At 37.3% G+C, this 26,563-nt stretch overlaps 1 protein-coding gene across 2 annotated transcripts; it reads right to left on the bottom strand.

The window, feature by feature from the left end:
* Positions 1–588: 588 nt before the first annotated feature.
* On the bottom strand, positions 589–26,085 carry IFIH1 (interferon induced with helicase C domain 1). 2 transcript variants are annotated; one of them, XM_085066623.1, is made up of 16 exons: positions 25,508–26,084; positions 23,582–23,738; positions 22,044–22,220; positions 17,882–17,962; positions 14,327–14,547; positions 13,392–13,602; positions 10,179–10,396; positions 8,603–8,719; positions 8,018–8,141; positions 7,688–7,924; positions 5,407–5,663; positions 3,820–3,969; positions 2,954–3,115; positions 2,439–2,629; positions 1,583–1,676; positions 589–1,482 (listed from the first exon to the last, which is right to left on the bottom strand). In XM_085066623.1, the coding sequence occupies exons 1-16, from the start codon at positions 25,955–25,957 to the stop codon at positions 1,300–1,302; spliced, it is 3,030 nt and encodes a 1,009-aa protein (XP_084922749.1). In that variant the 5' UTR covers positions 25,958–26,084; the 3' UTR covers positions 589–1,299. The 2 variants fall into 2 exon arrangements, with proteins under 2 accessions (XP_084922749.1, XP_084922750.1); XM_085066624.1 differs by lacking the exon at positions 2,954–3,115 and having other exon boundaries at positions 25,508–26,085.
* Positions 26,086–26,563: the final 478 nt, after the last annotated feature.

The following is a 26,563-nucleotide window of genomic DNA, read 5'->3' as shown; positions in this document are numbered from 1 at the left end:
TTTGTAAGTAGCTAATCCTAAAATGGCCTGAATTAGCTTGGTGATATCTGAAATGTACTACTCTTCATAGTCAGCAATTAGACTTTGTCTCCTCCCACTGAAGCAAGACTAGAAATATGAAAAAATCCCACAAATCCATCCCAGATCTGGTTCTGATGGAAACATGAAGTCAAATCTCATTTTAAAAGCTGCGCACAGTATTTATATCACTTTTAAAAAAGCAGAGCAATCACAGATAATATTCCTTTTTTGTTGGGATATACTTTTCGACTATGTACTAATTTAGAAATTTTACCTGGGGCTACTGAAGTGTTTTCATGTGCTTGCCAGTACACATACTACCTTATCCTGGATTTGGAAAGCTGACTGCTGTAACAACAAACAAACCTTCCTTCCACTCTCCAATATCTTACTTTCAAATGGCGGGGGTGGGGAGGGGGGAAGTCTCTCCATGAGATAAATATGGAGAAACATTATGCTATGTTTACAGTCAGAATACCACTATCCTTTAAATTTCTAGGGTGAAACTATGGTATTGTTATTGTCTACTTACTTCCAGTGGAAGAGAATTAACAGTATCACAGTTGGTAAAGGTTAGTTACAGCAATTTATTGGAAAAAATACACACCTCATTATGTAGCCAGTCTAACAATCCTACGAAAATAACACACAGAGAGTCACTTTGGCAATGTGCTTCTTGGACATTAAAATAATCAATGTCAGGCTAAGGGCTTGATATTTTGGAATGTCTTCTGATGGGAACTTAATTTTAGTCTGTCAAAATGTATGAGCTTACACCTACATATATAAAGGGAGGAACTCAGTCTTGGAAACAGTGATGTAGCAACAATGATTCAGAAATAACACTCGGGCAATCTTTTCTCTTTACATGGCTCCTCTTTCTAGATACTTTATCTTCAAAAGGGTTATAGCGTGAAGAAAGTAATGACCATGGCACATCTTAAACTCAGTCTTCAATGTTCTGGGATTGACAACAGGTCATCTAATACACTTTTGACACTTTTGCTGTCACCCTGTAGAGAAAAGAGACAGGAGTTTGTTCCATGAATAAACATGACTACAATGCATTTGCTGTCTTTGTCCAGGAGTGCAAATCTGAGTGCAGTCAGCAGCTGGGTGACTTTGTCCTCCTTTCTTGTTTTGCTTTTTGTCTTCAAGATAATTTCCGTATGTCCAGGAGCTTTCACAGTGTTTATGATGCAGCATCCTCTATGAGACACAGGAGTTTCTGATCAACAGAGAGAAGCTGAAAAGGGCTTTTATTTTCATTCTAAATCCTTAATCTTCATCACTTGAAGGACAATAAGCTGCATAATCCAAACTAGGAAACCTGATGGGCAGATCTCCCCATTTCTTAAAAATTTCCTTTGTTGTTTTCTTGTCTGTGAACACAACTACAAAATTTCTTATCTTTAGACAAGGCAGGTCAAGACCTCGGTGAACCATCATATTTCCCCAAACCTGCAAGTAGAAGCAAATTACATTTCAGATAAAATAAGACAAGATCATTAGACTCAAATAAATACAGAGAAGAAGATTATGAAAATAAGATGTTTCTCACTTGTCCACAATCTTTACATATAATTTCCCCATTTGTCTGGTAATCAGCATGCTTATCTTGCAGTGTCTTATTTTCTCTTGTATGATAAAGACTTCTGAAAAACAGACAGCACCCATCAGAATCCACAGGTCATTCCATGCTACATACAGACATATACACAGTGACTATGCTGAAATCAGATATGAAACCTAAAAAGTCATAAACTTTCTGACTGTTGACACATCGAGGAGTTTGAGAAAATGCAAAGTCATACTTCACACTCCTACATAATGATGAAATGCATGTGTATTCCACGTCCCTTTTCATTGCATTTCAGGAGCTGCACGCTCCCTCACACATCTTAAAGCAGGAGCAGCAGGCTCTCGTTTTAACAGGAGACAGATCAAGCTTGGTTTTTTCAGGTGTCATAGACCTGTCAAAGAGGTAATACCTGAAAATTAAGGTTTTCTTTTTATTCCTTGTAGTTCAACTTTATCCCTTAACAGAATCATTTGATTCTGACTATCCAGAGCTGCACATTCTTGAATCATTTAGTTTCGGAAGTATTTGATTCCAATGGTTACTACTAGCCTGTGCAGAGTGGAATACATACCATACTACACAGTATGTGACCTAGTTAATATTAACATAGAAGCTGCATCTTTTGTCTAGAAGTTTTAAACTCAATTCACCTTGAATTCAGGAATAAGAACAAACATTTTGTTTAAGCTCCTTAACTATAAACTCCATAGAGCCTAGGACCCAACAATATTGGAATAATCTATTTTTTTCTCACAAGGCCTAGAGGGTTACAGGCCTTGATGAAAAGAAAATCTGTTTCTGCCTGAAAGAGATAAAGTAATTCATAAACACTTACTGGAAATCTTTTTTCACACTGACATGATGCATGCCTTCAATAACTTGTATGTCTTCTCCAGAACATATCAGCTTGGAGCAATTTTTGCATAAGAATTTTATAAGTGAAGGATTTTTCTTGTATGTCTTGTGCTGATCTCTGTTTGCCTTCATTTTTTTTTCCACTATACTTTGCAACTGGAAACTCTGAATCTAGAAACAGATCAGTAAGAGCACTGTAACATTCTGCTGGAATGACAGTAATAGTTTTCTTTCTCAGTTATTTTACTCAGTTCACTGTCAACATGACTTCTAGTCCATTTCCCGGGCCTGTGTGTTTCCCCCTTACCAAGCGAAAACCAGATTTTCTAAAGTACTAGAAAACAGATTATAAAACAAATATTGGCAAAAGAATTTCAAGCCATATGCATTAACTAGTATTATTTTTTCTCCTCTAAATAGATTTCAAATAGAAAGTATTTCATGCAATATAAATCAGTTTTCTTTAAAGGGAAAATGCAGAGTTGCAGTGAATACCTTATTTAAATACTCTTCCTGTGGCATCTCCTGGACACGCTGAATGGCCTTATACATCATTTTCTCACGAAAATTATTAACATCTTCACGTTCAACAGCCCCTGAGCCAGCTGAAGCCACAAGAGCATAGGTGCTTTCATCAGCTCGAGCTCGACCACGAGCCTACAATTTGCAAGGAATGCAACAATAAACAGCACATTGCTCCCTATTACATCACACATTTTTTCCCAGTTTTGTAATGGAAGACATGCACTGTTCTATATACACTATCCCCAAAGAGGATTTTTTTTCCATTTGACTCAGACAGAAAAAGAATCAGTGAATAACACATACTATTTCTGCAGCATCATCTACGATACCGGTGAAAACTGCTCAGGAGATTTGTGATTAGCATGTTTTGCAATGCTGAAACTATATTTTGTCACCAAAGTACACATGCATTTAAGTATTAAATATATATAAAAATTTGCATTCACAATTTAAATGAGAGCATCAAACTGGTATTCTGATATACAATAATCTCTCTTTAGTTGTTGGTGGTGTGGTGGTACAAATGCCTCTTATATCAACTGGTCTAATGACCATATTCTTTCTTACTCCTCTTCTATTAAAAGAGCCTACTGTTTGTGTAGATCTTTAAATGGATGCTACACCATTACACAGAGAGGCAAATTTTATCTTGCATATAGACTGAGGATGGCAATTGGAAATGAAACTTGTTGCAAGAGCATTTTCTCTTTTAACATTCAAGTATTTAAAAATTATTTCCAAATGTCAGGTATGTGATTCACCATTTGCATGTTTCAAGCAGAAAAGCACTTTTAAAATAAGTAGCAAAATAAGTTATGTATGCAGAAAACTCATACCTGCACCATAGCAATTTCATTGGTGACGAGGCCATAGCGAATAACGATGTTACACTCTTTGATGTCCAGGCCTTCCTCAGCTACAGTAGTAGCAATAAGTAAATTTACATTTCCTCTTCGAAATTTATCAATAACTTCCCTTTGCTCATTCTGTAAATTAAAATCATTATGTTAACTTCCAGTATTAATTTCTATTACTACTTTCTTCTAATTAATGAGTTTCAGGAATTACAGTCCCATCATTTCCGAGCTGCGTGCTGAACATTAAGTGGCTTCAACAACTGCATTTAAGCATCTTGCAAAAAAGGAGCTCCTGTTGAATATAACAGGTGTTCAGCACCATATTTTGAGGGAAGAGGGAGCAGAAGCCAATCTTTTTAGGGTAACTAAGCTTGGAACTTCGTAGCCTATGTCACAGGTACTAGGGGATTTGATAATATAGTTGGTGTATTGTTTTCAAATTCTTAAGTACTTAATTCATAAGTCTGGATTTTTATCATTTCAGTAATTTCTGATTAAATTAAAGACTCCAAGTCTAGTTCTAAAGCACTTAAAATTCCCCATAATAAAAGAAGATCACTATTTTGTTGGTCTGGGGAGCACCAAAAAGCACAATCATACACTTAAGCGAATGAGAAAAGCATCCAAACCACAGACTTCTGAATCAACTGGATCTTTGTCACCAGCTTGAGCAGAGGAACAGAAACTTGCTTTTTACTACATCCAGTTTCAAAATGCAGAAGCTATTGTTTAATTTGTGCAATGTGGCACAGAAATTAAATTCCAAGTTTTGATAGAAGACAAGCAACTTTTGGAGAGAATTTTTTGAGAGGACTTTTATTTTTGAAACTGAGAACAGCAGGAGGAAATGGCCTCTGCCCAGCAGCAAAAGACACCACTTTTGCTTAAATGCTGATATGGGGAGTAAAAAGCAAAATAGAAGAGATGTGAAGTACTTTGTTTTGAAAATATTTAAGTTGCAAGTATAAACCACCAGAGAATGTGGTGTATGAAATCAACATAATGGTACAAGACAGACACAATTGAGTGATCAATTGTGATATTTTCATTATGAATTTTGGCAAGTTTTCTTTCAATGGTTATGCGTCAGTGTGAAGCATGCATATTAATTGGTATAATTTGATTTTAGCAATGATTTTACAAAAAGACAGGCACAATCAACTTTGTAGTTTTATTTCTCAATTCAGCAGCTAAAGTATAGCTTGAATTACTGTTGTCCTGATATGTATAAACTCATTTAACAATGGCATTTTTGCTCTTTCCATTTTGTCTACTTTTGCATCCCATGCCTCCCTACAAATTGTGTCCCTTTTGACCATACACTACTCTAGGCAACAGATGCTGGTTACTCCTATTGCCATATAATCCAAAATAATTAAAAAAAAACCCTTGTGGAAATAAAATTATTTCAACATTATTATTCACATGTGCTGCAGTTTATGAAGGTAAGCTGCTGGCAGGTATGAAACCAGAACTTGCTCCGAACTTCAGTCCATTGGCCTGCTACTAAAACAAGTTTTCTGAAATCATCCACATGAGGTAATGTTGACATGCATGGTTCTGTACCTGAGTCATGGGCTTCACTTCACTGCTATTTCCAGAGCCAATAAGATAATGGGCCTTAATTCCCACTTCTTCAAATTTTGGGTTGTCCTTAATCCACTGGACTAGAGCAAAGGCACTTAGACGAGTCTTTGTGAAAATAATTCCTCGAGGTTCCTCAGTCTTCGTGAACTCCTCCATTAAAGTATTTCGCAACTTCATTAGCTTCTCATTTTCATATTCTGGCTTTCCAGTCAACTCTTTCAGCTGTTTCTTTTTTGCTTTAAAAATAACAGATGTAAATTAAGGAAAAGTAACCATTTAAAATAACAGTTTGAGAAATAATAATAAACCCCAAAAACAACAAAGCAAGGAGCAACTCTATAATTCTCTCAGCTTGGCTAATCCACATTCAGTTTGAAGAGCTATGGCATACCAATTATTTTTGAAGTGAATTTATGTTCACTAAAAACACACTAATCAATCAAAATAAATCACCCTTATCATATACTTTGCCTATATTTCATGGTGAGAATAAGCCAAAGATGAAAACCTGCCTATACACAGAGGAGGTGGCACAGAGTGAAATTAACAATAATAAAGAGCTAAATCACAGCTTGTAATATTTACAAAACCATTTTAAAAGTACAGAAAAAAGTCTTAGAAGGCAAACCAGATTATTATACATAGCCTCAGAGTTGATAATGTTTTCATAAATTTAGACATAAATGGTCCTTGGGCCATGAATTAAAGTAGGAATCCTCACTGGGCACACTGTTATCGATATTGCAGCTCCAATATACTCAGTGAAATGTCAAATGAATGACTCTCTTCAATTGGCTGTCTTGACGATAAGCAGTGAGGATTCCTCATGTGTTTTAACTTTAAAAAAAACCTTCTAATATTTAAAAGCCTATGTCATTTTCAGATGATTATGTAAACACAATAAGAACACTCTAAGGCAGGTACTTTGTGTGTTACTACACTCACTCTGACACCATGACCCTGTGCAGATTACTGCAGTGTACCTAACCTAAGGCAATCAGATTTGATGTACCACAAACTGCTACACCACCTAGACAGTGGCTTTATGACTAGTCTTACTCATATTTTAGAATGTAATCAAAAAAAGACACACATACAAAAAGTAAGTAGAATAACAAACTCCCACAATTTTCCCCCTTAGTTAAACCTACACTAGGGGCTCCAGGGCGTTTATCACTGAAAGATGAATTCTGATCTTAAAGCTGAAAAATTTTAGATTTTCTCTGTTATTCCTAGCTCTTTCAGTGGTAAAATACTAACAAAATGGAATATAATTTACTTTTCACTGACAGTTTCTTTGAACTTCATTTACCTGCAGAAATAAAAGCATTCATCAAGAATAGTATTAAAACTAAGTTTCACTTTTAGTTAGTTTAAATTTTTGGTTCTCAGCAACAGCTCAATACTGAAATTCTAAATAAGGGAGCATAAAGAAAGGTATGAAGAGTCATTAAAAAAATGGTGACATTATCCAACATATGTTTTAAAGTTTTTTTACCATTTCCTGAATTTCTCAATGATCACAGTCTAAATTTGTAGTTCACTGGATATATGAAGCTAGGCCACACTCTGCAGTATAACCTATTTTCGTTTGCACCACCTGAGAACCATGGAAGATGGGAGCAAACTTGTCTAGCTCTTCCTCATTGCAAAGGTAGTAAAGGGAGAAAACCAAACAAAAAAGATTCGTGTGTCAAGGACTGAATGAATCCTAATTCCAAGGTGAATGATCTGAAAAAAAGGCAACTAACTCGGTCTTTGCGGTTTTATCCTTTGTTTAATTCTCTAACTAAATGTTCTTTACTGGAAACTAACTCAAAGTCATCCCTCTCTTAGTACATAGACAAACAAACTTTAGTAGAAAGAGTTGGTTAAGAACTGATAATTTCATTACTTTTGTATTACATTTGCTCAACCTTTTGTGCCCCAAGAATGTCTACTGGAATACATATTTTATGTGTCTGTTAAGAGTGTCCTCAGGGACACTTCACTGGATAAAAGCAGAGAACAGCTTTTACTTACTGGCAGTATAAAGAAAGTGCCTTTAGGCCAGAGCTGAAGAACCTCTATTCCATGTTATGACATGATCCCACTCTAATGTTGTTTAATGCATTCAAAACTGTATGAATTGGGACATAAAGATACTGTCACAATAACACAGCAATCTCTAGGATGTAATAACTAATGGGCCCATGCAAGCCATGTTAGTGCATAGTTATGGATTTCAAATATTAAATATCACAATGTATTTCAGACTCACCATGAAATAAACCTATTAGAAATTCATCTGTTTCATCCTGTTTTGATACTGCTGGTTCTTCATCATCATCTTCATCATCACTCCTTACTGTCTTTTTACTTTTCTCCTCTTTATAAAAGTTATTTAGGTGATTGTAGGCATCCACCATTCGTATAGTGTCATTTATCTGGAGAGCATCATTGTATTTCTTCAAGTGCTCTGCACAAACACGTTCCTTGCGTTTTTCTTCTTTTGCAGCTAGAAGTGAACAAAAATACAAACCTATGTCTGTGTACAGAAGGAACCAAAGAAATCCAAAGTATTTCTGGGGTATATTTGCTATGCAGTTACCTCTTTTCTCTTCTCTGATCACCCACTGTTCATATGTCTGAGTTCCAAACTCAGATTTTGGATGCAGCTGGCAATAGTTTTGTATTTCTGTCATGATCTCACTAATTCTCTCTCTAAATGGATCCTAGAAATAAATGGATTAGGCAAAGTAAGTAAGCATCTTCTGGCAACAAAATCATTGGCTAGCACCACATTAAGTAATAAACCTCAAATTAAAAGATAAGTAGGGATGTTAAGTATGTTTAGTGTTATGGAAATATACAGTTCAGAATGTTACAAAAATTTTACTGTGAAATAACACTTTTTAAAAATAGAATATAATATCACTTCAATACAAATATTTCAACTTTGATTTGGAAAGTCTTTTGACCAGACATCTGATAATATGACTGACATAAGTGAAAATTTAGTTCTATTTATCTTTACTGGTAATTTTTTCGGAGGAAAGCAACAATATTCAAATTAGCACTCTAGAATATTAAAAGTCAATAGAAAAAGAGCATTAGGCAAAAAGTTTTTGATACAGTACAACACATTTTTAAATGGCAATATAACTTTAATACTGATTTGTTTGAAAAAACACACCCTTTTTTTGTCATCTGCAATCACAGTCTTCTTAGATGGTTCCTTCACCTGATTCTTTAGCTGGGAGGCATGCTCTTCAACAGTCATAATTCTACATGCATCAAGATTGGCACAGATCTGGGAGAAAACAAAATGTTACTTCTTTTAATATTGGATGAGTTATTCCACATGAAAACTGAATTAATGTAACCGAGTTTATTTAGATATTGAGGTTTATACAATTTGATTTTCTTCCCACAAAAATTGGATAAAGGAAGTATCAGCATAAGAAAGGCCAAATCTTTGAAAAGCATTTAAGATAAGCTGCATGAGTTACATTTTAGGCTAGAACTGATCCTTGTATACAGGAAAAAAATGGTAGATCAAGATCAAATATTTTGAAAAGGAAAATAAAGCATCAGTACTTTGGAAGAGTAGACTCTGGAACACAAAATAAATTTTAAAAATGGTGAAATTGAAAAAAAAAAAAAAAAAAAAAGGAAAATAATTTGAGATAATCTTTCCTGGAACAGGAAGACATAGAATTTCTGTGCTAACTGTGCAACCAAACTGGACTTTTTTGCTTTTGACCTCTTTCAAGGAGAAAATATGTACAGGTTGTTAAGTAATAAGGGAAACCATAACATTTTTCTGAGCAGGGAAAACAGTAAAGGAAGTCTGCCAGGCAATTATTTTAATGTTGTCAGTGGCAGTTGCCTATTTCAGCTTGCATATTCAGTCTACATTTCTTCAGATACAAATCCCAGCATCCTATCAGCAGGATTTCAGAGCTGATGAAACAGAATTTTCTGCTTTTCCCATTGCCAGCAAGTTTTTGTGTCAAAATACCTCACAATTCTGTCTACTTCAATGCAGAATAAAACTTTATTGCAAGCCTCACTTATTCCATATCACATTCTGCTCTTGTGCAATTTACTCATCAGGAGTTTTCACTGCAGTACTGGACTAAATTCTACTTTTCTTTTACTAATGCAAAACCATTTAATTTCAAGTAAAATATAGTTTTTTAAGTATAGAATGTAACGTATTATCTCCAGTCAGGTGTTCATGCAGCCTTAATGAGTAACTAACTGAAAACACAAAACACATTTGTATGCTACCCATATCTCACAAGTGTTTTCTACTTTCTTTATGTATTCAACATTGTTTCTCATTTTCTTTGACTCACAAAAATGCTCAGCTTAGTCCCTCTAGAAATACAGATATAAAATATGTCATGTCTCTAGTACTTAGGAATAGACAGTAAATTATAAGCTATCAATGGAAAAATAAAGATTTTTAGTAACCATAAAACCATACTACACTGTGGATTTCTTGCCTCTGATCTTGAGAATTTTTTTCAAGAGAGGCAATCTTTTTACTTCCCTTTTCAGTAAGTGTACATTATGTAAAGTAACTTTTATTTGTACATGGATTTCCATTATTTTGTAGAGGGTCAGGTTAATGACTGTGAGCTAGACTTCCATGTACACAAGAAAAAAAGTCAAATCGTATATTTGGAGACAAACACTGACAAGAGTTTTACTTGAACAAGACAAGGTCCCTTTAATGGTTTGCAAGTGTGGGGGCTATTTACTTTCAGAATATGCTCTTCAGCTTTTGAGTAGGATGTTGCATCTCCTACACCAGGTGAGGCTGTAAGTCCCAGAATCTGAGGCTGTGGGATCAGTGGTTTGTTTTCTTTTGCCAGCTTCATGTTCTTCATCTTTTCCTTTAAGTAACGTCGCATTATATTGTTGTAGACACCTTCCTTTTGAGTGTGATGACACTCATCGATAATGATGAGGGAAAAATCTGGAAAAAAAAGATTCCTAAAGTGAATACTTTTATTACAAATGCAGAATTTTTGTGACTAAATCTTATAACAGGTAAGGACGGTGTTGAAAAGAACCCATCAGTTTATTTGAGTACTAAGGTACTAGGAAATTGAAGTACTGGAGGAAGGCGTGGATGGAAGCTGAATATATTTAATGGACTTTGGAACCTTTGCTACAGTCCTGATGTGCCAAGTAGTTTTATATTTCATGCACTGGAAAAAAGATTTTATAGTTTTGCAAAACCAATCTGATGATATAAAGAATTTCAGAGAAATATTTTTAATATTTTACCAGTGATAAGAACATATAATAGTTGAATGTAATAATGTCTTTTACATCCATAACTGTGTCTGACAAACTACATATTGTTTGCTTTTGAGAAGATACATAACATGTTAGAAGCCTTTCAAGCATTCTTTAAAGGCTTATTGTGGTCAAAATATGCTTCCATTTTGTAGCAACACAGAAATTTCCTCCCTGTTAGCATCCAATTAAAAGATTTATATTACTTTATGGATGTGTTATTGGAAAGAACAAACAGATTAGTGGCAGCACTACCACTCATCTATCTTTTGTAGTGGAGAAAACTGGTGAAGATTCAGACAGGTATTGTGTGCTTTTTGGTCAGAGTATACCTACATGCAAGCTATATACTATACAACAGGAAAAATAAAATTATTTTTTGTTTCATATTTCTCAAAAAATATAGAGAACATATCTTTCATCTATCTGCACATGCAGCCGGTGACATATATTTCACGGTTCTGAGCTGAAAGTTTTATGAATATTTTTCTGTTTCTCTAATAGCAAAACTGCTGTTTAAAGAGCTTCCACTCCTTGTGTAGCTGGCCAGTAACTCTAATTTGACATTGTTTCCAACAATTTGAAGGAAGTTTGTGGACATGACTGTAAAGATCACAGAAATGATCAGGGTTAAACTCTGATATGTATTTTTTTAATGTGGACAATTTCTATGGTCTTGTTTACATACTAATGTGTAAACATATTGACGTACAAATTATTGCACCACTACAAGTCAGTTTTCAACAACTGGCAGCAGAAATTGGAAATTAACAGAGAGCTAAATCAGTCTCAGCTGGTATTGAAGAATCTAAAGAAAGATGGAGACTAAACAAGGGAAGTTATATTTAAAGGCTACACCAAACACTACTGCTAGGAAAGCAAGCCAGTGCTCCACTCATTGGGGAAAGCTGATTGCCTTCACAGTGACTCAGGAAGCCAGTCTGGACTGGAGTGATGCAGTTTCAAATCTAAATTCCTATTTATTTCTAAGTTTTCTACATATTGCAAGATTTTGGAAGCAGTGCTGGCAGTTTCTCAGTTATTCTGCCAACATGAACTTACTCCCTTTGATTTTGACCATCATATCATGCATATTCCCATAATTGTGAAGAAACTAACCTACCAGAAGAGATGTGTTTCTTCTACTAAGGAAGTGATACACAAATTTCATGAAGTCCACACAGTGACTTCAGCCCTTGGTAAAGAGAGTAAACATTTGGTGAAATGCAACTAAGAGAGTCCCCTCCATTTCACTGGGGCTGGAATTCATGTTACATGTAATGCAGACCTCTGTGGAAACAGATGAAAAAGTATGCACAGAAATCTGGAAAAAACCTTGTAACTAATTAGGATGATTTATATAGGCTGCAAGTTAACCAAGTCACAGCCATAGAAATGTAGCTGGCTGTGTTCATGCTTGCTTGGCTTTTGTCCAGCTGAACTTACTAGCACAGGTGTAATAGCACAGAAAAAAAAAATGAAGTGCAGGGCCATCTGAGTTTTGGAAAAAATGTAGCTCCTTACGAAGGAAACTTCGCAAAGCGTGAAACCCATTCAACCCACTTCATTACACAATCTGGTTGGGATTCAGCCCAATTCTAAACAGGCCAGCAGTTCCAGTAGAAATGTTCAAATGATTCAGATGTAGGAAAGTTTATTAACTCAGATGCTGTGGAGAGGAAATAAGTTTAAGAAAATCGCTGGCACTCTGCCTAGTTTAATTAGAAGGCATTCTGAAGGAGGGGACATAATTCTGAGGTACCCAAGTGGCTCTGCAGGAGTTAGTTTGGATCGAGCAGTACTCAGTCAGCACTAGGCACTGATAGACACAAACTGACCCCTCTGGTTTCTCTGCTGTCTCTGTGACACGCAGACCAGCACTTCTTTTATCTCAGGGCCATTATTTTGAACGAGATAGCTCTCCCCTACATCCCGCCCCATGTAAAAAGGAGTTGATTGCAGGCAAATAGAGGGAGAAGTTAACATCTCACAGAGGAAGGTCACTGCAGCCCAGATCCTGGAGCTGACGTCATGGGCTGTTCTGTTCTTTGTACGTCACTGGCAGATAATACCATTGCCTTTCGGATCTCCCAGAGATACCTGACACTAGCATTCTGGGAAAACAATCATGCCTTGGTTATCTTTTGTTCAACTTCCTTCATCTGTTGTAGGAAACTATTGTATCTGCTCAGCTCAGAAAGACACAGTTATAAGTCATCATGTCACTGTACATTAGCAAAATTACAAGAGTTTAAAAAATGGAACTTTTACAACAGATTGGCTTTTATCTTGTTTTCCATTGCATTTCTCAAACTATCAAATGCATTTGAGTTTTGATAGTTTTTTTCTCATCCTGTATATGGCTTCTATGTGATATGATTCAATACCAAGCTTGAAAAATGGAAGAAGGACAACTGCATTTGCACAAAATTGTGCTTAAGGTCGATAAAACAGGAATCATAACCAGTATTTAGTACAAATAAACTACAGAGTCTAATTTTTGTTTGCTTGCTTATTAATTAAGATCTGGTTTTGACTCCAGGCTCCATTTATAAAATAAGTAAATTGAAAAAAGCCCTACTGAATGTGGAACATTTTTACTCTGCAATGTTCCAGAAAAGTGACATAATTTTTTTCCTTCTGTAAAAATTTCAGAATTAAAAACTTGCCTGATAAGTGGACACTTTCTTCATCTTCCTTGGCTGCATTTGACAGTGAATTCTCAAGGATTTGTGCTGTACTAATGATGACATCATTTCTTCTGACAACTTCAGGAAATGAGATTTTTAGCTGAGAATCACCACTTAAACCAGTAACCCGATACCAACGCTTCAGGAATGGATTAAACTCTCCATGTAAATGCTGTTCTACCAATGGCACCTGAACAAAAGTTTCCAAAGAATTTAAAACACATTAAACACAGGATTAAAAATATATGCCTGTTTGCCACAAATGTTGTTAGGAGAACAAAAGAAATCAAGCAGCAAAAATCCCCAAACCAATTTCTCTCCTCCAGCTTCTCTGTGAAACCTTTTTGACCCAAGAACTTTGGCTGAACTGTGCCTTTGAAAGAATGAATAAACCATGCATGGTCTGGCTCTTTAACTGAGGTTATAACATGCTTTCACATTTACTCTTATAAGAGGATATGGATATTGTTTACAATTTCAATAAAATTCTTAAATGCATGTCTTTAATATTATAGCAGATTAGTTTATATGTGCTAAATTTAACTGCAAAAATTACAGCAATTACCAGAAAATCTGACAAACATTCCTTAACTACTGTTAAGATGGCCTTCATTACCAAATTGAAACACAGAAAGTGAAAAATATTTTTTGTTTTTTAAAATTCATTACAATACAAAATTGTACTTTCTCCAATAATGTGGTTATTAGGGCACATCTAATTTAGCACTTGCACTGGGTTACACTAAAACCATTTGTGCTTGCACCAGGCTGATTGTGCAGTAGATGACAGTCCAGATCTGTATGCCTTTAAACACAGTACATCTAGAGAAGCTGTACGTTTGCATTTTACAATCTCTGTATTAACAATGCATGATGTCTGAAAAATAATACTCTTAAAAAATGGACCAACATACCTTATTAACAAGTACCATGACTTTTCCAGGCTCTGATGCTATTTTCTTCTTATCCAAGTGATCTTTGGTAATGTAAACAGCCACTCTGGTTTTACCACTGCCTGTAGGGAGACAAATTATAATATTCTCCCCATTCAGTGCTGGCTTGGCAACTTCCATCTGGTAATCTCTCAGAGTCAGATCTGGCTCAGGTGAAGCTCTCCTCTCCATGTCATCTTCATCTAAGGTCAAAAAATGTCAAAGGAAAAAGTATTAATTTCCTATCAGAAGCTTCTTCTGAATAAATAGAAACAGGGCACATTAGCATAGACAATGTTGCTCTCTGGACCTGTACAGCTCTGATCAGAACTGCTTCCACCAAGTCACCACTTAGGGCAGGTGGAACAAGCCACAGTATGGCTTCACCCATGTATGTTGAAATGACTACTATTAAGCATGAATTCAAATGACACAGTTCAGTAGCACTTGGACCAACAAAGGTTGTGTTTGCAGCTGCAATATTTCTAATCTAGCCAAGCTTATGTGATGTTCTCCTTCATCAGTACTGAAATTCATCTGGCTACAAGAGAGCTACCTTTTTAAATGCTTCCCAGAGAATGAAAAATGGAGCCACACAAAGGAAAAAATGGACCACTTAAAAATGGTGAAGGGAGTTATAAAGTCTAAAAACCAAATAGATAAGAAAATTCAATTGCCCATACAAGATAGAGATAACTGCAGAATGTATCACAGCTATTTGTGGTAGATGACACTGCTTCTTAGCCTGACTCAGACATAATGCAATTGAGAGCTCATTAAAAAGCCATATACATTTGCCACCTAAGGCCAAAGCCTTCCATCTCATATTGAAAATGCAATGGCAGAGTTTCGATGTATGGCTCATAGAAGCAACAAACACTGTTCTAAATGTAAAAGTGAAAAATAAATGCTGTTGAATTGTTCTCAGCTGTAAGAAAAGCATATCAAGTCTCTTAAGTTTACATATATTTAAGGAGACAGAACTTACATATATCTTAAAATCGAAAGGATTTATTTCAATTGAGTTTTCATGTTTTTTTTCCTATAAACAAGTTTAGATCACTCTTCAAGCATTAACTGCCCTCAATGAAGAAAAGGCACAAATTCATTCTATTAGACTAAAAATGAGGGGAGAAAAACCCTAGTTTTGTTTCCTGATGATATCATTCAATGAAGACTCATGAGGATTTTATTATCACTGATACATTACACACAAAGTAAGTATATTTTTCTAGTATTCCTGATTCCATTAAATAAAATTAAACTAACAGAAAGTAATGAAGCTTGATAAAACACTGCTGATGGAAACATCTGAATGCCATTCCTAAGTGTTTTTTGCTTGTTTTGCCTTTTAGTGTGAGTGCAGTGCTACCTGGACACAGGGACATCTGCACCAGAGAGTACTTGCTGTTACTTATCTGACTTCTACTACTCTCTTTTGAGGAAGAACCTTGTTTGCTTTCTGGTTGGCTAAATTCAATAGCTCAATCATATTGAAACTAGTCCTTTACCACCCATCTGTTTGGTTAAATTTTAGTTCCTTAACATCCTCAATTAACAGTCCACTCCTGAAAAATATTTAACTTAGCTCTCTCCTATCTTCTTCAGCCCTTGTTTAGATAAAGGCTAATACAGGAATCTTTTCACAGATTAAAGAATTAAATAAGTAAAGATTTTTCATCATGCACACTATAACATTAGGGAAGTTGTCTGCATTCATACACAGCTCATGTGAATTGCTGCTCTGCACTAAAAGAAACATGATAATTATTCTGTTGCCCTAAATATAACATTTTTAAAAAATGTGAAATGGCACATAAAAAATGCAGCTGAATCCATGTGATTCTTTGTATTAAAATCCAAATCACGTCAGTGTTTTAAGACACCATCCAAACATCTTTGTTAATACAACAGCATTACTGGAAAATTTCAAATTATAAAATCCATAATTACTGCATCTGCATCTTCTTACCATTTTTTTCTCATAATTGCTCTCACTAAGTTTACTAGACATGATTAAAAAGCCTGGATGTTTTAAAAAACTTTTTAACTAGTTGTTTTTAAAACCCACATGTAAATAGAACATATAGCAAGCAAACACTGGGAAAAAAATCTCTTCTCTATTCTTCACAAAATTGTAGTGATTTTTTTCTTCTGGATTACTGGACACAGCAAATGACCAATTTACTTGATGAGAAATATTTCAGGAACCTTAAAGGATCAGGCCATACATACATATGTGCTGCCAAATACCAGGAGCCTGGATCAGCCTGACCAACTGATGACAGTGTGCCTGTCCACAGAACAGAGAAGTTCCCATGCCCAGACATTTCATGTGACAGAGTGAGTCAAAAGGTACAATGTGACTGATGAGTGTCCTCATGAGTTGATATGGAAGTGCAAAGTATATTCTCTGGAGTTAGCAATACACAGACTAAAATCTTAGCTGTAGTGTAGCAATTTCAGTCTGAGCTATCCTGAATTTTCTGTGTACTAACAAAATATGTGGATTTTAATATTTAAAAAGCTTGAAACTATATTGAAAGTATCTATAGCAAACACTCTGCAGGCATATGATATAAAATATTTACAGTGACTTTACTGATATAATACTAGGTTTATTAGGCCCTGCTGCCTTGAAAGGTGCTTAGATTTTTTCTAGCCCATGTACAAGACACAGTCCCACCACAAATTTTATAAAGGCTAGATTCCAACAAGTAGCTCTTGAATTCTGTATAGGAAAACAGGCTGATCACCATGGTGGATAGCTCCCAATTTGTTCTGCTGAGTTTTGAAAAGAAAAGAAGAACAAAAGAAAAAATATTGGGATGTCTTTTACAACAGCAGTGTTTAGTTTGGCTCAGACTATATACATAGCAAGACAATACCCGTCTGTATTATCTTGTATTATGTATTATGTAAAAACAGTCTAATATCTAGTTGAAATCTGTATTTAGAACATGCACATGTGTTTAAATGTCAGATTCACAAAGGTCTTCAGATAGTAACCCCCACTGCTTAGGTTGCCTTTTACAAATAGGTATACTAAACTACTTAGGACCTTCATTATTGTTCTGCAGGTAGCTGGGATATGTTTCTGCTCACCTTTATTGCCTCTAAAACATGTCCTATTCCCTCTCACCCTGTGAAGGGGCCAGGCACAATCTAGCTCCTCTCTGAGAGAAAAAGAAACATGTCTGTGTGGCAGCATTATGAGTAGCTGTCTAGGTGACTGCACTGGATGACTTCTAGTCCCTTCAACCTCTGTGATTTTATCATTCTGCCTCACTGACCAGATGATGTCTAGAGACCTGTTCAAATGATCTCAGTAAAGCAACTGTTTTGGAGCTAGGACTTAGGTCCAGACCCTTAAAATGGCATCAGTTTTCCAACAAAATAAGAGTAAGTCTGCATCTAAATACAATGAACTAGAGTTCACAGTGAAAGCCTTCCACTGGGCTCTGTTCTAGCCCACTCACAGAGTACTTCCCCTAGAGCTTACTTTGCAATTACTAAATAACTGAAAGAGAAACGTACCTGAATCACTGGTTGTGCAGCTCTGTCCCAGGTTTTCATTCGAGTTACTGACACTTCCATCCCCAATAGAGACATCTGACTCTAAATGAAAACCACAAAGAAAGGTAGTAAAATATATGTGCTGTACAAATATTAATAGCAAGTACATATTGTTTGCTCTCTCCCTAAGTTGTTAAAGTAGGTTAGAATGTCAGGGAGGGATTTCTGAGATATAATTTTCTCTATTTTTGGCAAAGATAAAAATACAAACAATATAATTCATTTTCTTATGGAAGAAAATACGGAGTGGAAGATTAATATCCAAAGCACAGCAAAGGTAAGGCACTGTGGGTCATGATTTATTGCTGGAAAGCAGGGGCCTAGACATGATCACCTGCATAATCCAATTCAGTCCTATTTTACTGTATCTTTTCAGAAAGGTGAAAATCCAAAAAAAAGTTGCTGGCCAACTGAACACTCCCTTTTACTCCCTGTAAGCCATGAGAGCTGTATCTGGAGTAGAAAAAAACAAAAAAACCCCCAGAACTGTGATTTCTTTTTTTTTTAAAGTGTCTCCATGTAACACGAAAAGAGCAAACCATAGTTCCCAATGCACGCAGCGATGAATTATTAGATCTTCCAGAGCAAAAACTGCGGAGATTTGCTTGTTCCGCTCGCCCTCTGCTGGGCCATCCAAGTGTTACACGCGTTTATTTTCCTGGGTCGCCAGTACAGTTTAAACAGCTGGCTTTTCCAAAACTCAGTCCTTTTAATATCGAAAGAGATACCCAGTTCTTCCGGAAAAATCTGCTGCAAACAGCATCACCCTGCGCTATAAGCTTACCGACAGCACTCTGCAAGAGAGCACACAGTGAGCATATGGAATCAGTCAGAATAACAGTGTTGACCCATGTTTTGCTTAGTTAGCTAGTGAACTTGTGCTTCTATCAAGCTCTTTCCAGTGAGTATCCTATTATGATCCATAACCGTATTTCTCCTAACTTATTGTCCTCAACAAATAATTCATAAAGCAGACTCTGTGAATGAAAATTTACAACTGGATGGAAGCTACAGTGTCTTAGAGAGGAACGCCTGAAATATGCACTATAAAGTCCTGGTGAGTGAGGTGGAAATTAAACCCAGTCTGTACTCAGTAAACTATCTGAGCTACCACTAGGAGACAAGTATTAGTAGTTTTTCTAGGATAACTATGAAAAATGATGCAAACATCTGTCTTTCTGTCCTACAGTTGTCATCATTTATTCCATATTCAACGGAGTATTTCCATATTCTGTTGTATTCATTTATTCAGACCTCAGAATCTGATCCCCTTAATAATCATCATCATCTGTAGGAAGTGTTATGATGGACAAGGGCACTAAAGACTTTAAGCACATAAATTAAGCCTATTATCCTAGAAATTAATGCAGTCAACAGAAAGGCACAAAAAAGAAATCCTCACCAGTCACAAGCCATGTTCAAAGACCTGGGACAAGCTATTAAGTAGCATTAGTGGGAACTCCCAGCTATGACCATGGCACTGTTTCTTGTCTTCTCTTTCTAGGACTCCATATATGATAGGACACAGAGGACAAAATTAAAATTCTATGTGTCTATTCCATATGGTCTCCTATCTAAAATGACCTTCTGAAAGAAATGAGAATATGCATCCATAAAGTGTTTTGTAGACAATTACCTGAATTACCATGTGCAGCATCATTATACAACAATCTCTCAACAGAAGACATCAGTGGTGAAGTGAAATGCAAAATACTCATCTTCCAAATGAAAGGTGAATAGAATAATGTTCTCCTTTTTCAACTGTGACAACTTTCTTGAATTATTTTAAATTAAAATAAATTTAAAAAAACCAAATCCAGTAAGCATTTTCAAAATGATGAAGATAAAAGAGTTTATATTCTAACAGCTGTTTTTACCACTTTTGCTAATCTTCCCTTAGAGTCCTGCTTGCACATTGTAATGCAGAATATTTCACAGGAAGATTTTCAGTCACTTTGCACTGACTAATAAATAAGTATAAAGACAATGGAATGCAATGAAAAGCAAGCCTGGAAAAAGAGAGGTGTTTTGTTTAAATTGTTGTTTATATAGGTAACTGCAGTTGTAATTCAAATGTTTCACTTCTGACTTTGCAAACTTATTTGTTTTTGTATTGTTTTGTGTGTGCAGTTTCTTACCCACGTTTTTGCACACACAGTTTTTCTCTAGTTCTCTCTTAGGCTAAATGATCTATTTTGTTTTTATGACCTTACAGTTCTCATACCTTCTGGCTGCCTCTGTTTCATCTACTTAAATAAAAAGGTCAGAGAAGGCTTCAGATACAATGCAAATTGCAGTTTTTTCAAGTGACTTGAAAAAGCTTTTTCTTGAAATATGTCTTTCTCAAGACACAAAGGAATGGTGGGAGTGCACTGCAAAACTGACAACACTTGACAGCATCAAATTACAAATTAGGTAGGTTCCCAGCCCACTCAGAAGCAGAATCTGGATTCCATTTGTATTTTAATCTGCCTGGTCTAAAAATACACTCTTTTGAAATCACGAGGAAGGATGGAAATAGGAAATGGAAAAAGACCTGAGTGCAGTTAAGTCTGAATATACAAGTGCACAGATATCAAAGCTGATTGCACTTCAAGATGGCTGAATGTGAGCCAGTTCCTCTGCTGAAATCTGCAAGCAGCACTCTCTCCTGGCAGCCCTTATTACCCTGCAACTACACTGCTGCTTTGGTTCATCTCAGAAGTGCATATTTACAGTAAATCTGTCAATTGTCCCAGCTTACACTATTTTGGTTCCTATCACAGAGCTGGTTTAGATGAGAAGAAATGAACTGTCAGCTGAAACCAAATGAGATTTGTTTGAGCTACTTCCAGGCACACAGTCCACACAAGACTGAAGTCAGTCTGAGCCAAACTGATGCAATCCCCGTACTGTGTACCCCTTAGCCATTTCACTGCACAGATCTACTCAGCTTCCCAAACTGCTAATACCCACTATCTGTTAATTTCAGTTCTATGCTGAGGGGACATTCATTTCCTAGCCACAATTAGCTTGTGGCTTGCTAGTTAATAACTGATAGATCTAATTATCTGTAACCCTCAACCTGACAAGAGGTAAGCAGAAGATCAGGCTACTAGCAATGAAAACCTATCCTTAGTGAGGCCCAATAAGAGCCTTAGCTTTGTCCAGACAGGATTCGAACTGACAATGAGGATTACTCAGTTTGATCCATTTTGAATTATCATTTAATATTTGGCACCTCTTCTTTATACTGCCAAATTATATTCTAGTCCAGGAAAACCAAGCTGATAATTTTGCTGTAGTTAATAAATCACTCCTTACTACAAAGGGTTGTGATATCCTGTCAATCATGCTAAATAAGAAATAGACTTGTGCTGTTGCCCACTGAAAGGTTGCAATTTTTCAGAGCCATTTGAAAAAATAGTTATTCATGTTTGATAAAAAAAAAGAGCAACCTTAGCTGTCTTACTCCTTTGACTGAGTAAACCCATTAGTATAATTTCAGACAGGATTTACCTTAGCTGTAGCTATTGTTTGAGCTCCGTCTGAACTTGGAACACATATGAATGCTCCTGAATCATGCAGTGTGTGCTTGAATCACTGGCTCACAGCTGTGTTTGGGCATTGTTGCTGGTAATTGCTGTTGCTCATAAACAACTCCAAAGACATGTTTTTAAGAGTAAATCCATATGAACAACAGCACAACAATTTATAAACATTTTTACTAAAAATGTACTTCTGAGTAATATATGTGATGTGAGAGAGGTTGTTTGATACTCTGTAAGTAAAAAACCTTAAAAAACCCAGAAAAATTCCTTGTTGGACAGCACTAAAGGACTTTCCAAAACCACAAATATTTTTCGATATAGAATTTCCAGCCTTCTAGAAAGAAGTACTTAATACAGCTTCAGTTATAGTGGTGTAAAAACATTCCTCTTATCTTAAACTTTGTCAACACTGTATGGAGTTGTCAATGTTGACTCAATGATTTCATTAGACAGTATAAGCCAACCATGGGTGGGTTTGAAATAAAATATTAATCTAATAATATTAATATTTTAATCAACAGTATTAAATATGTTTGAAAACTACTCATTTATTCACTCAGGCACAAGATCAAAATACCAGTTAGTGGACAAACCTGACACCACAGAATTCTTTTCTATGGATGTTTCCAATATACTGCTCTCACTGCAGAAACTATCATCCACATTTTCTTCCAGTTTCAAATTCTCCGCTATGACATATCCTGGTTGGCTTGTAACTTCTGTTTCTTCATTTGTACTGTTCTCCATCCCATTTTGTTTATTCTCTGTTCCTAGAAAATATAGAATAATTCTAAGGCAATTCTATAAAACATTTCATTTTAATATGGAGCACAGAAAAGAGAACTAACCTGTGTTCATCATATACATAGTAGTATAACATATGGTCTTGGTCTTTACTCAAATGTTATAGTTTGGAATTTTGACCTTTATATAAATATTTTAAAGAATTTACTAATTTACAATTACAAACTAAATTTAAAGAGATTAGAAGATTTATTTTTATGAAGTTCTCAGTTTTTGTGCGTAGGTGTTTGCTATGAACAACATATTTTACTGTAACAAATCAAAGAGGGTCAAACTGCAGGGGCAAAATGTAGCACCAATGTTCTCCATCCAGAGCACCCAGAGAAGCTGTTCTCAGTGTTTCCTCCCTATGGCCTCATGCCAGGGATGCTCCTGCAACCACACACTTTACATATCTATGTGCATACAGAACTCTGTACATGGAAAATTACTTATCCTCTGGTAAGAGCAACACCATTCATGCTTTACATATTAGTCTGTACAGTTTGGTTTGGGGCCTGCATTGCCTAAGATTACAGACAAACTGTGGAATAAATGTATTCATCCAGTAGTCCATCAAATAATTGAATTAAACTACAGTTCTACCCTATACAGTCTGCACTATACTAAAAATTCAAAAGTGCAAAATTTGAAAAGAATTGAAAATAAATATATGAAAAGAATATTAATAATTTGCATATTTGTGAAATATTTATTACTTTGTTTACCTTACTGATATAAAAATAAGGGATAGATTATTTGGGGGCTGCTTGTTTTTAATATTAAGAATCCAGGGGAAGCACTGGGATAATTTTACAGTATTTTTTAATTTTTAATTATAAGCATTTTACAGTTTATTCTATTATTTTTAGAAAATTTTATAACATTTTGAGACTTATGAATGTCTTAAAGCATGCAAAGTACTTTAAAATGCTGCAAATATTTGTAAACCATTCTATGAAGGGAACACTTGTACTGAAGGAGAAATCCAGGTAAAGTTTGTTTTGTTTCTTCAAATTAATCTTCAGAATATTTTTTACGAATTATTAAAAAAAACACACTGAAAACCAATGGGTCTTAAAAACTAAGGATTTGGTTTAATTATAACTAAATGCACACTGTTGTAATTCTCATATTGCTTAATAAGGATTTTTAGTATTTAAAAATACATTGATTAAGCTGTTACATAACTTGATTTTGAAATCCCTGGACAAACAAAAGCATTAGTCCTGGTGTCAAAGTGAAACAATATGGTAGGAATCCTGCATTGTTTCTTAAATAACAGTTCAAGAAAAAAAAAGAGATATTAAAACCCCGCATATCAGTACTAGTGAAATAAGATGATTACCTCCTGTATTTCCACTTAATTCATCTGCAAGGTCTTCATGTTGGGTTTCACGGAGAGCAAACAAAAAAGAAGAGAACCAGTCTTTCTTTTGCACTATTCTGCTCAGTAGCTCCCTTGCACCCTCTCTGTTCCCACGAGTGTCAGTAACAGCCTGGATCTGGTAAAAATAAAAAGCCAGAAAGAACCCTCACACAGAGTTCAGAAATGGTTTGAGGAAGCCAGTGAGAATAGTATAGGCGCAAAAGCATTTCCCTGTACTCATTAAAACATACTGAAAAATGAAGATATAAAGTGGACTTGCCACTCATCAGAAATTATTGCAGTTTCATCCAACCTCCTGTTCATTCCATATGATTTTGGGTAGGATATATAAAACCTGTGAGATCTGAAATTTAATTGGAGAGACTGGTACTACTAGACAATGGTTACAATAGTAACCACTGTATAATAATTATTAGTACTGTGGAGTAATAATTGATGTTCAGACTGGTTTAGGTAATAGGCAAACTTGATTAAGGAGAAATGATGTCACACAGTTTACCAAAGCTCAGACTTAATCTGTAACATGACCTCATACATAAAATGGAACATTTCTCTTCTTAAACACTGGTTTCATCATCTCAACTCCCACTGAAAAATACAATAGCTAAGCCTCTAGAAAGTGGGTATTGCCCTCAAAGAAGCTATGGAAAGTGTCCCAAGGCTGTCACAAGCAGAGTTTGACATGTGATCACATGAGGAACATAACAATCATCCCAAGAGCAAAGCAGCCTGAGACAAGGGTTCTGTTTCCAAGGACAATATTCTCAAGGCTCAAAAATCACCCAGCTTGATACGTAGAGAAATGGACAGGCATAGCAGTGGGAACACCTGACTGAGATTCAGGACTAAAAGGAAGTCTGTGGAAAGTGGGAGGCATTGGGAAAGCCTAGACTCCATTGGAGCTTAAACTGACAGGACTGTGAAGGGTAATGAATGGTTTGATGGAAATAGCAGCAAAAAGATGACCTGGGGGAACACGAGGACCCATTACCATGGAATGGAGCCAGTAACTTCCTAAAAGGCCTCTGCATCTGCCTGTTGTGTTACCATGCATGGCTCTCCACTCATCAGGGTGCAGCTGATCATTGCTGCTACCTGCCAGTCACAGACAAAATTATGTATGTTACTGTCATTTAACTCACATGGAGTATAAAATTACATCAAAAGTGGATGCAAAGGCTCAGAGTGCAAATGTGATGTAGTTCCACCCTTAGCTTACCAGTTTTCCCCTTATTCCTATGGTTATTATTATTTTAATTTGTTCTAACACTGTTTCTGGATATTCTTTTTTTTTGAGTTTCAAGTAAGTTTCACATTCCAGGGGAGTCATTCTTAGCCATATGGAATAAACACTGGGAAATGATTTCATCACAGGTTAACACTTCCTTGTTCCTGTCCAACTGGTATTTCTTCTCACCTCACTGTCTTGTGTAATAGTCCTTAATGAACCTATGGGAAAAAACGGGGTGGAAAATCTTGCCTTATTTTAACTCAAGCATTATTTAGGACTTTACAGACCATCACTACTTTCTGGTATGGTTCAAGGGCCAGAAGACATTTAATGATCCTTCGAGTCTAAGGTCTGAGGCAAAGTTATCGTGATAAGTAACAGTAAAGTCTGACATATTTATTCCCCTTAGACACGGTCTTGGTCCAACCCTCTGTTCCTGGCATTTTTCTTTGCCAGGCTCTTAGCTGGCATCCCACCTGCTGGTCCATCGTCAACAATCTTCACGGGCTTACCTGGACCATATCTCTTTTACTCCAAGTCTGGGAACTCCTCTTTCATTTTTGCGCTTACTACGCCGTTTGTAGTTGCGGCTTCCTACCTGCCTCCCTGGGGCTGGCCAGCCAGCGTGTGGCACCGCCTGCGCCCACACTTACCCGATCCACGTCCTCGTCCTGGCAGATGCCCATCTCCAGGCACTTCTCGGCCACCTGCGCGGCCCGCATTCTGTCCACCAGAGTGCCGTGCAGCAGCTGCACCAGGTGCACGCACTGGTCGTGCTCGTTCTCCTCTGCCGGCGAGGGCAGCTGGCTCAGGCTGGGGTTGGCGTAGCAGAGGGCCAGGCTGCAGCCGCCGTGCTCCAGCGCCTGCAGGAACTCGCCGATCCAGCCGCAGCCGCGGGGCCCGCGCTCCACGGCCCGCAGCAGCTCCTCCGCCGCCGCCACCTCGCCCCGCTGCAGGGCGGCCGCCCGCACCCGCTCCCTGTCCTCCGCGCTCAGCGACGGCAGCCGGTCCAGCACGGGCTGCACCTGGATGAACTGCTTCAGCCGCGGCCTGAAGCAGGAGATCATGTAGAGGAACCGCTCGTCCCGGCTGCCCTCCGCCATGGCACCCCCGGGCTGCCGCGGGCCGCTGTGGGGCACTCCGCCTGGGCCCTGCCGGGCAGCGCGGCCTGGACCCCCTCACGAACCCTCGGCCGGCCTAGCCCCGCTCTCGCTCTGCCCGGCACCAGCCCCGCTCTGCCCCGCTCTGCCCCGCTCTGCCCTGCCCCGCTCTGCCCTGCCCCGCTCTGCCCCGCTCTGCCCCGCTCTGCCCGGTCCCGCTCTCGCTCTGCCCGGCACCGGCGCCGCTTTCGGTTTCGCTCGGGAGGGCGGTGGTGAGAATTGGGCTCCCCGGGACAGGGCTGGCCGGGACACAGCGGCAGTACCGCTCAGTGCACACTTTCGTTTTCGTTGAAAACGAAACCTTTGACAGTAACCCTGAGTTGAGAAACCCAGTCATAAACGGAAACAAGTCTTTCGAGCTGAAGAGCTTCCCGTGCTGCTCAGCATGCCGGGCTCTGGGCACCGGCAGCAATGAGGAGCTTGGCTGGTGTCTGAGCCTGTCTGAGGCTGAACGGCTCTCCCTGAGATGTGGTTTCACCCATATCGTACATGTCACTGAGCTTCAGAAACAGTCTTGGTTTCCATCGTGCGGTTTTGGGGAGCCTCAGT

Source organism: Lichenostomus cassidix, chromosome 7 (genome assembly GCF_008360975.1).
Source record: "Lichenostomus cassidix isolate B80296 chromosome 7, HeHo_3.0, whole genome shotgun sequence".
NCBI lineage: Eukaryota > Metazoa > Chordata > Aves > Passeriformes > Meliphagidae > Lichenostomus > Lichenostomus cassidix.
This window is presented reverse-complemented; position numbering and strand designations above follow the sequence as displayed.

Excerpts from the sequence above, each read along its gene's own strand:
- IFIH1 (XM_085066623.1), bottom strand. The coding sequence starts at position 25,957 with ATGGCGGAGGGCAGCCGGGACGAGCGGTTCCTCTACATGATCTCCTGC. Across the intron at positions 10,397-13,391 it reads AGAAAGTGTCCACTTATCAG|ATTTTTCCCTCATCATTATC; the intron begins GCAAGTTTTTAA and ends TTTTTTTTCCAG. Across the intron at positions 3,970-5,406 it reads AAGTGAAGCCCATGACTCAG|AATGAGCAAAGGGAAGTTAT; the intron begins GTACAGAACCAT and ends TTTAATTTACAG.